General features: G+C 40.0%; 1 protein-coding gene across 2 annotated transcripts in view; it reads left to right on the top strand.

Annotated features, from left to right (window-relative positions):
* The first annotated feature begins 1,897 nt into the window (after positions 1 to 1,897).
* TMEM37 (transmembrane protein 37) overlaps positions 1,898 to 16,215 on the top strand; it is a 50,572-nt gene continuing 36,254 nt past the window's right edge. The window contains exons 1-2 of one of the 2 annotated variants that reach the window (XM_044073758.1): positions 1,898 to 1,947; positions 2,064 to 2,417. In XM_044073758.1, the coding sequence (XP_043929693.1) occupies positions 2,409 to 2,417 (9 nt within the window). In that variant the 5' untranslated portion in view covers positions 1,898 to 1,947; positions 2,064 to 2,408. The other variant, XM_044073757.1, reaches the window with a different exon arrangement.

Here is a 16,215-nt window from a genome sequence, read left to right on the forward strand (position 1 = left end):
TGAAAAAGGTGAGTAAGGAGGTGTAAGGCACGAGCAGGTATTTGTTTACATTTAAGGATATAACTTATCCTGGGTTTGAGCAAGAACGGAGCCAGCTTTTGCTTAGGAAGTCTATCAGAATGGTTTTGAAGGATGGGAGGGAGGGTACTGACCTTATGGATACAGGTAAGGAGTTCCAGGCCTTAGCAACATGGTACAAGTACAGACAATGTCCTGCAAAATTTGATAGGTTTGTGGACAGACAGGAGTTTTTGGAAATTGGATTGCAATGACCATCTGGGAGCATTGTTGTGTAGAATGTTATTAGAGCTGGAGAAGTAAATGGATGCTGGATAATTTTATATAAGAAGCTATGTATATCTTAATTGATGGGGTAGTTCTATCCAATTTAGGCTTTTCAATGCTATGCAGTGGTGGGTTCTGGAAGGATTATTTGCGGCAAATTTAGCAACTTTGTTTTAGTATTGTTCAAGTTTAGATTTTTGTGATGTCTGAAGGTTACTAAGGATCTATTAGACAGAGATAGCTTGTAAATGCTTGACCAAATGACCACTCATGTCCAAGCCTACATATACCCCTCAAGATAATGGTAGAGTATTAGCACTTGTCAGATACCTTTGTGAAGCGTGGCCAGGCTTAAAAAGGCCCCTTGGGGTTGTTATGAACTTAAATATACAAATGTGTGAATATATCTAGACTTTGGTGACAGATCAGTGGGCACAGGTATGTGAGCTTCAAATAAATGAAGCAAACCCCATTTTGGGGGGAGTTGTCACACTATATTTGTAACTCTCTGTACTGACTTAAATTCTAGAGTTTTCATTTTTGGGCTGTAACAATCAGATATGGATGCTATGGTCATGTATTTCGTCATAGTGCTGCTGGAGTAATTTTAACTTTTGAATATTTTTCAGTATAAATATATGTGGCATAAATGAATGTAGTGACTTCATATTTCTGTACATAATGGTGCAGGCCTGAGGAGCAACAATCTCATTAGCTTGAAAAAAGGCATCCTACCATTACCTTGAGTAGTAACATACATACATTCATGCATGCATGCATAGATGTTGTTGTATCTTTCAGCTTTTCCCGGTTAGGGGTCGCCACAGCGGAACTCCAGTCCATTAATGATTGGCTGTAGATTTTTATGTACCGAGTTGCCAGCCCTGACGTACAACCTTCAACGAAGGTACGCCCATTCACGCATGTCTCCATACAGAAGATGCTTTAGCTGAGAATCGAACAGGACAATGTCTTATTGTGAGGCGACAATGCTACCGCAGCACCACCACTACAGTTTCATGCATGCATAGATACTTTTATTTATATGACTGCTTGATTACTGCAGTAACATGCTGATCCATGAGAGACCTTTTTTAGGCATAGCCACATGTGCAACAAATTTGGTAAAATCACATCAGTACGTAGGCTATAGAGAAATTTCAGTCCAGTCCAGTATGTGCCCATATATTAATAATAGAGTAAAATCAAAAACATATTATGATAACCAGAGAAACATACAAGTTACACTGTGCTAAGACAGAATATACTGGAAATGACAAAATGTGAATTACCTACTTGTATATCTTGTAACAGCTATACAAAGTATGTATCTGTTTACAGATACATATGATATATGTTTTGCATTCTTTGTTAAAATGTCCTTTTAGTAATTTTGTGTAATACCTTAATATGGAGTATACAGTTATAGAAGTTTGTTGTCTGAGAAATGCATACATTTGGTGAGGTCCAGTACAATCTTTGCCTCAGTTAACAAAAGCTAAGGACTGCAGTATTGTTAGGTTATTTACAGTACATTTACATCACCATAGCTATCATCTAGGGAGAAGAAAAAGGCACTGAACTGTGTAAGAGCTCCTTGCAAATACATGGAGCTGCCTGGAATATGCCATCTTAATAAGGGGGTAGATGCTCAGGTTTCATGTAAGTAAACAGTATGCTGCTGCAGAAAACAGCTAAGCATTATATGTGCATGGATCTAGCACTGTAGTATCCATCTGGTCAGTGAAGACACATTTTAAACTTTTTTTTTTCTATAGGCAATTAGAAATGCAAAGCTCAGGGACAACAACAGATCCGTAACTCTGAACTTGCTTCTTTTATTCTTCAGCCTGGCCTCTCTCCTTTCAATTCACTAACGATGGTCCGTGATCAGATTGTTAACAGCTTGCCTTTCCAGCTGAATCAGCATGAAGTGAAAGCAAAGTGCAACGTTTTGTCACTTACCTTCAAAGCCAATATACTTGAAGATATTTGTTAATCATACACTAAACGTTGTGCACCCGGTACATGTAATTCAAGCAAGTAATTTCTTAGCACAAAACAGAAGTTTGCAGGTGTTTTGTTGCTATACAACCTTCAAAAACTTCAGGATAACAGCCGTAATGATTAAGGTAACTTGACTTTTTATACCGTAGCTTCTGTGGATTTATATCGATAATGCACAATTCTATCAAATAAAAAGTATATTGCTTTGCTTCTGTCAACAAATATTTATGTCAGCATTTAAAGTGTATCAGTCAAACCTAAGACTGATCCCCTTTAAATGCATTTTTAAATATTTATTTTTTTTATTTGCCGGTACTTACTTCTGTCCAATTTTTAACAACAATACAATTTATTGCTGATTTTCCCTGACTTGCATTTCATAGACGATATGCACATTTATGTATCAGAACTGTAGTTCATGTTTATTTGTAATTAAGTATGGTAAAAAAGATGTCTGTCAAAATTACCATCCTCACAGACAGCAAATAAAAGATATTTTAATATGTGAGAAATTTCAGTAATACATGTTAGTTGCATAGACTATTCTATATGTTATACAGAGAACTTACACAGAAGCTGCCAAGTAGCTGATTTGCTTGTTTGTTTGCATTTGGTAATCAGACAATGACCATTAGGCGTAGCTTTCTGTTTTCATGGGTGGCTCAGAAAAGTTTTGTTTGGTTAACTATTTTGCTCTGAATTAAAAAAAATACAGACTAAAGCTGGGGGATTCAAACCTAGGTCTGAAGAGTGTAGCTCATTGACAGCTTGTTACTTACCTTAGTTTCAGCACTATGTCTGAGTAATTAACATAGTGAATAAGACAATCTTAAGTGGTATAGGGAGATTTATGTAAAAAATGGGAAATTATCTTTTTAATTTTACACATTTTTTGGGTGCCATGAGATGCCCTTCAGCCATTAATCCGCCATCCCACAGTCTTATTCATTTATCACAACCTCTGAGAACACCTGGCGATAGAAGCAAGAGCTGTGGATCATGGCTAGTATCCAGTGGGGATTAGTAGAGTTTTGGAATGCTGCTAATATTCCCATGGAACAGAAAGCACTGTGCAATGCTAGCTATGCTGAGGTCAGTGCAGGTGTATGATTGCACATACCTATGAGTCCCAAGTAGAGTGGTGCACAGTCTTTGGCAGCTTCTACCATCCCTATTACAGGTGTAGGAGCTGTGCTTCCAGGCTTTCCCCAGACAGTGCTTTTACTGCAGCAGTCTGCAAACATTGTGTCTCTGAGATGCGTGATCCAGCACTAGCCACTCATTCCCATTGCTCCATGACTGGCTAATCCAGCACTTGGGCCTTCTAGTTGATCCAGTATATGACTGCAGCACATCCACATATAATTTATTATCCTGAGATTAGACGTGATTATTTTTGAGTTGCAGTGAAATACAGCAACAAATCTGATTAAATATTTAATTTAAATAGGTTGCTTAGTGACGGTCAGCTGTTTTGTAAGCTATTTAGTATAGTCTCCTGTCAATTGCAGTATAAGATCTGTATGTATTGTTTCCTCATTCTTTTTGTACTTTATTTAGAATTACCTGCACGTGTTTGTGTGTGTGTGTGTGTGTGTGTGTGTGTGTGTGTGTGTGTGTGTGTGTGTGTGTGTGTGTGTGAGTGCAAGTGCACGAGTGAAATGTATAAGCATAGGTTCATAGGTTTGCAGGTGGCCTGAGTGACCATATAGAGGCTAATTATGAAACCCAGAAAGTTTAGTGGGTGGATTTGCTATCCTAATCAATGAGGGCTTTACTGCTTACACAAGGAGTAAATTTGTGAGTACCCACCCTGTTATCAAAACAAAACATAACATAGTCCAATGTTTTACATTGTTTAGCATACAAAGGGAGCTTGTTCTACCCTTAGGGGATTCTTTGGGTGAGGAACCTATTTCTCCAAGAGGTCTTGTTTATGTTGTAATAAAGGTTGAGGTCTTCAGAAATACTGACAGTATTAAAAACACTCCAAAGTGGAGACAGTCTAGTAGGATAGGTTGTTTCACAGTTTTGGAGGCAAGGCAGAGAGAACTATGAAGGAGCAGTACAAGACAAAGAAAAGTGAGAGGGTTTTTAGTCTCACTGGGTGTCCTGAGGGACCTTAGCCTTTGATCTGTTTTGTAACAAAATATTGCAGTCTTTTAGTTGGGTAAGGTGCTTGGACAGATACATTTGTGTTAAGTGGCACATTGCGTTTGATGATTAGCCTGATGGAAAAACAGAGAGGGATTATGACTACAAAGTAATATTTCATAAGTTAACACTGCAGGCCAAACAAAGTACTAGTTTGGCTACATTTACAGCTAGTCTGATGACTGATAGGGTTATCCTGTACAACTTTGCTCATTTTGGGAGTTGAGTACTTTTAAATGTTTGCAAAGGTTGGCAAGGACTTTTAGGTTTGTCTGCTTAAGGTTGTATATGGTTAAGCATCCTATAGTTCCCATGATTACTTGCCTAGTACTGATTCTATGTTCCAAAGACCTGGAGAAGTTATCCTTAGTGACTAATTGGGTAAGACAGAGGGATTTCAAATTATAGTTCATACATGATGATTGAAGGATAGTCCACTGCTGATGAAAATGTCTATTTTAAGAGTGGTCCTTTTTAGCAGCCCTTATAGCTTCATAGTTTCATAGTTTAGTACTAGGCTATCTGCCCTAGGGCATTTATAAGCCTAGCCATAGTGTATGTGGCTTTCGCCACCCCATGTAATGGTACAAAAGTATACAGAATAGATTTAGTTTACTGTGCCTCTGTCTAGTAGTGACACAGAGATGACCCCCGGGGTAAACCTACGATCTCCCATCCACTCGTCAAGATTTCTCTTGAAGAGAGTCAGTGAGGGGCTCTGCCTAACATGAACTGGGATCCTGTTCCAGAGTGTGGGAAGCCTTTGAGTTATGAATCTGTCCCTCCAGCATGTCCTATTCATATTTGTGCTGAGGTTTAGATCTTTAGCTCTCGTGGTTCTGATGGATTTGGATTTTTTGAGATGGAGCATGTCCATCAATTCCTGATTGGACATGGCATAGTACGTCAGGCATAGATCACCTCTGAGTAGGTGGTATGCTACTGAATAGAGCTGGAGTTTCCTCAGTCTGGCAGCATATGACATATGTTGGAGACCCTTGATCCTCTTGGTGAGGTACTTTTGGGGTCTCCCCAGCTGCTGCAGGTGCCGGGTGAGGTACATACCAAATGGGGCATTGTACTCAACCATGGGCCTGATAAGGGAGGAGTATAGGGGTACAATTACCTCCTTTGATCTGGATGTGAATCCCTTCATGATAAGGTGGGCAAGGTAGAAGGTCTTTCTAACCACTTTGGCAACATGGGTGTCTAATGAGAGGTCACTGTCAGCTTGGGTCCCCAGGTCTCTGATTACTTTTTCCGTACTCAATGGGTTATTGCCTATGTGATAATTTGTGGGTACTTTGTTTTTCCCAAAGGGGTGACTATACATTTTTTGGCATTTAGTTTAAGGCCATGACTTCGGCACCAGTTGTCCGTCTCAGTAAGGCCTTTCTGTAGGATGCATGTGTCAGGTGATGTATCGACTATGGTGCCTAGTTTGCAGTCATCTGCAAACTTTGTCAGCCACAACCCTCCCGTGTTTGCTTTCACATCTGAGAAATAAATGCCGAACAAGAGGGGTCCCAGGACAGAGCCCTGTGGGACACCACTTGTGGCTGGCTTTGAGTCAGACATAGCTCCAGCGATTTTGACTTTATGGGTTCTGTCCTTTAGCCAGTTTGCAACCCATCTTGTGACATATGGGTTTACATTTAAGCTGTTGAGCTTGTCTATGATGCCTGAGTGGGGTATTGTGTCGAAGGCTTTAGCCAAGTCCAGGTAGGCTGTATGGACTGCTTTGCCCTCATCAATGGCTCTAGTGACTGTTTCAAAAAAGTCAACCAGGTTCAAAAGGCAGGATCTGCCCTTTACAAAGTCAAACTGGGTAGGATCAAGTGTCTGTAGGTCCCCGATGTCTCTGTTTATGAGTTCCATAATGATTCTTTCCATAGCTTTGCAGACCAGGCTGGTTAAGCTTATGGGCAGTAGTTTCCAGGGTCTGTAGAGGAGCCTCCTTTGTGGAGTGGGACCACTGTTGCTGTACGCCACTGTTCAGGTACATATCCTGTAGTAAGGCTAAGGTTAAACAGCATTCTTATGTGCGGGTTTAGCTCCTCTTGGAGATTACGTAGCACGCAACCTGGGATACCGTCAGGTCCCATTGTTGCTGTGTTTTTAGCTTTGCTGAGAACGGCTCTCACCTGGACATCTGAGATGACAGGGAGGTTACATTCAGCTAGGATAAATATTTCTTCTTTTGGGGGTGAGGGAGGGGAGAAGTTTGCACTGAACCTGTCTGCCAGTATGTTGGCAATATCTGTGGGTTCAGTGTATGTTGTGTCGTTATGAACTAACTCTGAGCATATCTGAGGGTTTCCGCCCAGGTTTCTAACATAGCTGAAGAAGGCCTTATGGTTATCTTTAGTGTCCTTAGCGATTTTTCTTTCAAAGTTGGCCTTGGATGTTTTTATGAGTGAACGTAGTTTTTTGCTGGTGCTGGTCAGAGATGCCTTCCCTTTATGGGATTTTGCTCTGTCTTGCAGTAGCTTCCTTCTTTTGTTATACAGTTTGTTTATGGCTGGGGTCCACCAGACAGGACGCCTGCCCTTGGTGGAGAGGGTCTTGGTTTTATTTGGGATTGCATGATCCATACATTCTTGGAGATGTCCGTAGAAAGCATTTGTGAAGGATTCAGCATTGTGGGATGTGGTTTCCTCTGGCCCAGGGGGCTTAAAGGATACCATCTCAGTCTTGAGAAGTGTAAAGTCGGCTTTTAAGAAGTTTCTCACTGTAGTCTTTTGTGCTGGGTGTGGAGGTGGGATATGAATATCCAGGGTGATTAGTTTGTGGTCAGATCTCACTAGTGAGGGGTATACTTCCGGTGTGGAGCATTTTGTCCCCATGTTTGTGATGACCAGGTCTAGTATATTTTCTCCCCTTGTGGGAGAGGTGACTAGCTGTTCCATTGCATTTGAGTTAATGAATTCCAGGAACCTTTGGGCTAGGGTGTTAGGGCTAGAATAATGCACCTAGTCTATGTTAGGGTAGTTGAAGTCTCCCAATATGATGGTATTTGGTGAGACATTCATATCCTCCAATGTCTTCAGGAAGTCTGAATGGGGTTCCTGAGATTGGGAGGGTGGTCTGTAACATGCTGTCAACACCACTGTTCAACCTCAGCCTCTGTATAGGTTTTGTACCAAGTGAGTGGAGGACAGCTACCTGCATAAGGAGAGGACCTATCTCAGACCCGGGAAATTAGAGACCTGTAAGTCTGATCAGCCTTGTGCAAAGCCATGGAAAGACTTATCATGAACTTTTTTGAAAAGGTCACCAAAGCAATGGATGCAGTTAAAATGGCACACACCACATATCTCAACCTGGCCAAAACATTTGACACAATCTACCACTCAGATATATTAGTAAAAGCTAAATAAACTGGGAATAACCCCCTATGTCACCTGATAGATTGCCAACTCACTCACAGATAGGATGTAGGAAACCAAAATTGGGGAACTTATCTCCACAAACAGACCAGTCACCAGTGGAGTCACCCAGGGTTCTGTGCTGGGACCTCCCTGTTTGGCATCTACATTTCTAAAGTAAAAGCAAACATCAGTGGGCTGTGGCTTTCTATGTTTGTAGGTGACTCCAAACTAGGAGCAGTTATTGAATCCCCAAATGACTTAGCCATCCTGCAGGAAGGTTTATTCCAAATAAATAACTGGTACTAAAATCATGGTCTGAAACTAAATGCCAAAAAAATGAAAAAAATGCAGTATCATATTCTTTGGGAAATCATCTATGGTCTTAAATGCTGACCCAGTTTTTCAGGCTTTGGGAACTTATGTGGGCAGTGGCCTAACTTTTGACCAATGTGTGCACATTGTCATAAGAACATCCTTCTACATTGCACAGCTTATAAACAAAGGGATTGTGTCTAGATCTAGGGATGTTATTGCCTTCCTTTACTAAGCCCTCATTAGGCCAGTCATTGCTTATAATGCACCCTTTGGCATGTAGCTGTCCAGGCACATGCAGTAACTGGAATGCCCACAAAGATACCTTACTGAAAGAATACAAGGCCCAAAAAATATGTTCTACATGGACCAACTCAAAGCCTTATCACTCTACTCTGTATCCTATAGACTACTAATAGGTGGCCTGTGTCTGGTATTCAAGACACCCTCTGACCCAGAACGGATAGATTTACTGCACATCATCAAATGAAATGCCATCAGAAATACTCAGTCTAGGGATCTAATCCTTTTCCACAGCATCAACATAATGGTTTGGAGGGACAGGTTTATCTTGCAGGGGATACCACTGCTCTGGAACATATTCCTCATCCACATAAAACAAAGCTCATCCCTGTCCATGTTCATGTGCACCTTGACTCTATGGATTAGAAACATAAAATTTATCCCAGGACTGCCCTCTGTATACTAATGGACAGAAGGAGCTCTTAAATGTTTTATCCCATGCATGGGTTCCCTGAACTTATCTGTGTTAATGATTAAAGTTGTTATCACTAGAGATAATATATAATTATTGACCATAGAATGGGTAAGGACAATCTAACACCAAAAGGAATAGATTAATTCAAGCACCAAAAGGGAAACTGACTAGGCTTAAAATGGCCCACAAGACCAGCTAGCCTAATACTTACCTATGAACTTATGAACCTATTTGGTAATCGGCTGGATAAACACTACATTTTTGGCATTAAGCTTAAGGCCATAGTTAATACACCAAAAGAGGGTAATGGCAAACTCTTATTTGAGGATATGAGCATCTGTGTTTGAGTCAATAACATCCAGTTTATAGCCACTGAAAACTTTTTTAGCCACAGACCTTCAATTTCTGATTTCACATCAGAGAACTAGATGCCAGATAGGAGGTGAACCAGTAAAGAGCCCTGAAGGATTTCACTAATGAAGTGCCTCATTCCGTGTGTTCAGTCAGAGAACCAGTCTGCAACTAAATCTGCAAAAATTGCAGCAGATTCCATAGCCTACCCAGTTTCCATGCTGATACATCGCTTCATTGCAGAAAATTACCTTCCTTAACTATGAAAAAAGTGCTTTATCTTTCCACTTCTTAAGGGTGGAATTTCCATTGAACTTTCAAATTGTAGGCCCATAGCAACTTCTCTTCAAAACCCAAAATCTTGAGAAGTGTATTCACTCTCAGCTCCAAAAATACTTAACCTGTAACAGCATAGTCACACTCACACAGCATGTCTTCCATCCTAGCCATAGTACAACTACTGCCCTACTCAGCTTTATAGTCAATACTAACAAGAACTCTGGTAAACTTGTCTCCTCCCTCTTTTTTGACCTATCAAAATCATTCAACACCATGTGTCACCCATTACTACTTATGAAGCTCTCTGCACTAGGGATCTCTTCCTCATCTTTTCTTTCATTTCAGTGCTACCTTTTAAACAAGACAAAAGCAGTGAAATGGAAAGATGATTACTTACTTTCTAAGCTTGACACAAGTGATACTAACCCACAAACCTATATATCAGCCAGGTCAGTGTCCTGCTGTACAATCTATTATCCAACCCTACTCCCAAAAACAGAGAGCAACAATCTGAGGATAACACTTTATGTTTCTAAATCTTATAACTCTGAAGGTAACTCACTTTCCTAAAACTGTGTTTCAAAAGCATGAAAATCAATGTCCCTGTCTCTGAAACAAATTGGTAACTCATTTAAAACTGACTTAAAGCAGTATCTGCTGAGTATATGGTCATACTTTTGCTAATCTCCTAGTTAAACCAATTTAGATTAACCAAGCCTAAGAGTTAGAACTCACAACATACTACTTTCCACTTTATTCAAATGTCTTTCATCATATAGAATCAACTTTGCATTTCCTCATCAGACTCTGGTATTTTCACTTCACTACTTTTTTTTCCAGAATACATCCTTATATACTCTACCATCCTTCATTCTCCTCCTCCTCTCACCTGTATCACTCACTGTCTCCAACCTACATTTTTCTTTTTTTTCATTTACCCTCTCACAGTATTTTTTCACTTATCTTTACTTATTTTTCTCCTTTTTACATTTCTCACCTCACCCCCTCTTTTCCTGCTGTCAGCCTATCAGCATGCATGTAAGCTGTTTTTCAACATTTCATATACTATAATGAATACTTATATTTTTTACCTCATATTTTACACTCCTTATACTTTTTCCTTGTAACTTGGTATTATAGTTTCATCATTTCTATATTATAAGATATTGTCACAACATTTCATCGTATTGCATTGTTGTTTTAAAATTTTGTACGACATTATATAATATGTATATCTTTCTCAAAGACTTTGTGCAGTTGCCTTTCATGTCTTTGTGTTGTTTTATAACTATCAACAAATGCAATTATTATAGGATCATAGGAAGTTACTAGGTTAATGGCCCTAGGGACCTTACAGGCCTATCCAAGTTCTACCCTTATTTCCATGATCAGCACTGATTGCCTCTGTCCAAGAGGGACACAGATCAAACCCCTGGTGTGGATTTATGGTTACCCATCCAATCATCCAGATTGCATTTGAAGAGGGCCAGTGAAGTGCTCTGTTTGACATGAAGTGGGAGTCTGTTCCAAAGGTGTGGTAACTCTGGGAGACAAATCTGTCCCTCCAGCAGGTTCTATTAATGTCACATACTATGTTAAGGTGTTTAGCGAGAGTAAGCAATGTACCATTTGGCTTGCGAATATGTAGCATTTCCAATAAAGCAGGGTCAAAGACTGCCTTATATGCAAGGCATAGATCGCCTCTGAGTAGTCTGTATGAAACAGAATAAAGTGACAGTGATTTCAGATGATCCACATAGGACAGATGCTGAAGACCTTGAAATTTCCTTGTGAGGAACCTTTGTGATCTCTCCAATTGCTGCAGGTACTTGGAAAGGTACATACCAAAAGGGGTGTTGTACTCAATTATTGCCCTGATGAGGAAAGAGTACAGAGAGGTTATAACTTTTTTTGGATGCAATCACCTTACTTATGAGATGAGCAGTTTACAATGGCCTTCTTACCACTGTAGAGACATGGTGATCAAAAGTAAGGGTGCTGTTGACCTGTGTGCCCAGGTCTCTCACCACTGAGTGCATGCTTAGTGTGTTGTTATTGATGTGGTAGTTAGCAGGAACATTGCACTTACTGAAAGGAATGATGATATATATTTTACATTAAGTTTAAGGCCATGACTTTAACACTGAAAGGGATGGTAATGCATTTTTTTTTGCATTGAATTTAAGGCCATGACTTTTGTTTCAGTCATTTGTTTGTGTACGATCCTCTTGTAAGATGTTGACATCATTTGGAGATTCTGTGACCGCTCCCAGTTTGTAGTCATCAGCAAGCTTTGTCAGCCACAGACCTTTAGTTTTAGCTTGTACTTTGGAGAAATAGATTCCAAACAGTAGAGGTCCCAGGACTGATCCCTGTGGAACACCACTGGTTACAGGTCTGCTGCTGGAGCTGGATTCCCCTATTTTGACTGTGTGGGTTCTATCAGTGAGCGAGTTAATGACCCATCTAATGATATAAGGATTGATGCCTAGCTCGGTGAGTTTGTCAATGATGCCTGAATGGGGGATAGTGTCAAAAGCTTTGGCTAAGTCTAGGTAGGCTCTATGCACAGATTTACCCTCATCCAGGGCCTTGGTGTCTGTCTTGAAGAAGTCCACCAGGTTTAACAGGCATAATCTCCCTTTGACAAATCCAATCCTATTAGGGTCAAGTGTTTGGAGATTATCAATATCTTTGTTGATAAGGTCGATGATGATTCACTCCATGGGCTTGCAGATAAGACTAGTGAGGCTACTAGGTGTATAGTTCTCAGGGTTGGTGGAAGAACCACCTTTGTGCAAGGGGATAATAGTGACCATTTTCCATTCAGCTGGAACAAAGCAGGTGCTTACTCTATGACTGAAGAGAGTACCCAGTGGTGGTGTTGCTAATTTTTGTTTGAGCCCATGTGGGGTGCAACCTGGGATGTTATCAGGTCCCACAGATGCTGTGTTTTTGCACTTAGAGAGGGCATTTATGACATGCTCTTTAGAGATACAAGGTAGAGGACAGTTGGTAGGGATGCCATGGGGTATGTGTGGTGGGGACAGGGAAGTCAAGTTTTCACAGAACCTGTCGGCTAACAATTTAGCTGTGCCCACAGGCTCAGTATATGTGGTATCATTAACTACCAGTTCAGCACAAATCTAGGCCTTTCCTTTTAGATTACGGATGTAACTAAAGAATGCATTATGGTTGTCCTTAGCTGAGGAAGCTAATTTGCATTTGTAGTTTGCTTTAGAGGACTTCACAAGAAGTCTTATTTGCTTGTTTAAGCTGAGGAGGGAGTGTTTCCAGTTTAAGGCTCGATCTCTCTTACTCTTAGACAGCAATTTCTTCCTCTTATTGTAAAGCCTGTTAATGGCAGTTTTCTACCAGGCAGGTTTGCTCTTCCTTGAAGAGCTTGTTTTGGTCCTATCAGGTCCAGCTAAGTCAAATCAGTTATACAGGTGTTTGTATAAAGCATTGGTGTAGAACTCTGCATATATGACAGTTCCATCTGAGGGGTAGGTGCAGTAAAGGTATTTATACCATGCTGTAAGAGGTTATAATCTGCTTTGGAGGTGTTTTTTTAGTTTAGGTGCTGCTGGGGGGGGAGGTCAAGGAACTTTTGGGCAAGTGAGTTAGAGCATGAGTAATTTACCCTGTCAAAGGATGTGTAGTTAAAGTCACCCAAAACCATTGTGTTTGGATGTATCTTGATAGACTCAAGTAGCACCAAATAGGCAGAGTGGGTGTCCTGATTCATGGAGGGGGTTCTGTAGCTAGCAATGATTTGAGTAGGTGTCCTACAGTCCTACCAACAATTAATTGCACCTGAAGTATCTCCAGGGAATCATACTGTTTAACCAATCTGGAAGTTTATTTATCTTTAATTGATATCAATGCACCATCTCCTTTAGTTTTCACACCTTCAGTTTGTGGTCTGAATGTGTGGAAAGAGGTGTAGCCCTGTATGCCTGGGGTGCTCTCCACAGCCTTGAACCAGGTCTCCGTGACTGCACAACTGTCTATGTCTTCCAAGGTGAGGACTGCTTCCAGTGAGTGCAGTTTCATGTTAAGACTCCTAGCGTTTAGCAGCTTGAGGTTGTTTTTAGATGGAGTTTTATGTCTGTAATTTTGACCTTGAAACACTGCCTAAAAAGGCGCTATGCGGGTGGCAAGAGCCTTAGCCAGTAGCCAAAATCCCAGGGGTGGCAGATGAAGACCCTCTCTGGCAAAGCATCGAGGTCTGTTGATCACATCATCCCAGGCTGACAGATACTGTATCCCCTTAGAATGACACCAGAAACTAAGCTAATTATTGAAGTCAATCATTTTCTTTTTGTATTGAAGCATCATCCTAGGTGAAGGTAAAATGCTGCTTAAGGCTGGGGACATAACTACTTGAGACACATAGTCCTAGAGCTCAGCCATGTCTCTCTTCATATAGTCCAGAGAGGTACATCGCAAGTCACACACACCAACATGGGCTATGACAGAGTCATAACAGTAGTCAAAACTCAGAGCTTCCGCACATATGTCAAGTGCAAAGGCCCAAAACACTCCAAAATCAAATTAAAAAAACTGGCCAGCACTCCCATGAGAGATCCATCAAATTATTTTTAATGACTACATAAATTAGTGTAAAGCATACACTAAAGTGAAAGAAAAAACGTTTTCAGCCTTTTAGCCTTCATCAGTGTATTATAACAAAAGGTTTCTTTAACACAGTATATACTTATTACACAGCATTAGGTCTACAATTCTAATTAAATAATTATGTTCCATTTAACATTTAAAGGTACTCATTCAAACCAGGGGAAAAAAATTCCTCATAATTTAATAATCCAGGTTCTTTTTTTATTCAGAATATCATGCCATCCAGCTTTCATGTTTGCATTACCTAAGACTTTGTCAATAATAATAAATTTGAAATGTGCTGTGAGGTGTCTGATGGTATGTTTGTACAGAGTATTACACTGACATGTATTTCTAATATTACTTAAATGTTCTCATATATGAAATCTGAAGGGACGTGATAATTGACCTATGTAAAAGGCTGAACATGTACATGTAGCAAGATATATGTCCCAGTCGGTGCTACAATTGGCAAAAATGTTAATATTAAAGATTTTGGGGCTATTTTTACTAGTGAATTCTTTGGTATGAGTTACACGTTTACAAAAAAGAACAGTAACCACAGGGGACATGACTTAACAGTATACCCCCTTCTAATGTACCCTGAGATATATTTTTCAATTGTACCTTGTGTTTATAATGACTGAAGAACCCACCCACTGTCTGGCCTCTTCTAAATGAAAAGTGGCATCTGGGACCCAAAATGTTTAATAGTCTTTCCTCAGCCATTAAAATATCCCAATGTTTTTGCATCAGGTTCATAAATGCAAGAGTGTTACGCCCATAAGTAGTATTAAATCTAACAATACTATTTCTATTTATTTTATGTTATGTTGATATTGTAACAAGTCATGCCTAGTATAAGTTTGTAGTTGATTACTAGTATGAACCACTTGTGACTTGCAGTATCCCCTTTTGCAGAATCTAGTAGTAAGGTTTTGTTGTTGTGAAGCAAAAGTATCATCAGAGGAAAAGATCCTATGAATCCTTAGAAATTGGGATTTAGGGATATTACATATAATGTGTCTGGGATGGCAGCTTGATGCATGTAATAGGGTATTAGAATCTGGATGCTTTTGAAAAACATCACTTACCAAAATACCATCCTGCTGGCGGCTTATTTGAACATCCAGAAATTAAATACAATCAGTGTTAGTGTGCAGTAAACTGAATCTCCCACTTATTTTCATTTAAATACTGAAGAAACACCTGAAGGTAATCAACATCAGACCTCCACACCAACCAGCAATCATCAAGACATCTTCTCCAAATATCAATTTCATCAAATTATAATCATAAATGATGGGTTCTAAATACCCCATAAAACGATTTGCATATGTTGGTGCAAAGGATGCACCCATAGCTGTGACCTTAAATTGTAAAAAAACAGTTGCCATTAAAATAAAGCACATTTTTTGTAAAGACATATTCCGCGATACAAATAAGAAAAGTGTTAAAACCAGGACTCTACAGAGGAATATGGTCAAGCCAATATTCCAATGCAGCCAAACCAGCCCAATGTGGTATATTGGTGTACCATGGTGTAATGCCTAATGTACACATAATCCAACCTGGTTCCAGCTGCATCTCAGAAATGATGTTCAAAAGTTGGGTAGTGTTCTGGATTCTAGCCCTAACACCTTTCAACAATGGCTTAAGATGAATGGTCAAAAAAGCAGAAAGGGGTTCAGTCAGGGAACCATTCCCTGACACAATAGGCCTACTCAGTGGTTGATAGGGGTCTTTATGTATTTTAGGGAGTAAATAAAGCTGTTGCGGCAATGGATCCAAAACAGTCAAATGTTGTAAAGCTTGTTTGGTAATTATACCTTCACTCAAGGCTAGATGTAAAAAACTGCCAATCTCCTTTTTAAATCTGGGCGTAGGATCAATGGCCATATTGGTATAAAATCTACCATACCATAATTGCCTGTCTGCCTCAGCCAAATACATAGACCAATCCATGACAACCACTGTCATAACAGTTCCTGTTGTTGAGAGGCTTGAGTGCATGTGTGATATGGCGGATCCTGGCACCTGACAGACAGCTGACCATGACCTTCTCCATATCTAGCCTGGTGAAAGGGATGTCTGTGCGTGTCATGATGGAATTAACTA

The sequence above is a fragment of the Protopterus annectens genome, chromosome 6.part0, assembly GCF_019279795.1.
Source record: "Protopterus annectens isolate FY-2018-M chromosome 6.part0, PAN1.0, whole genome shotgun sequence".
Taxonomy (NCBI): domain Eukaryota; kingdom Metazoa; phylum Chordata; order Ceratodontiformes; family Protopteridae; genus Protopterus; species Protopterus annectens.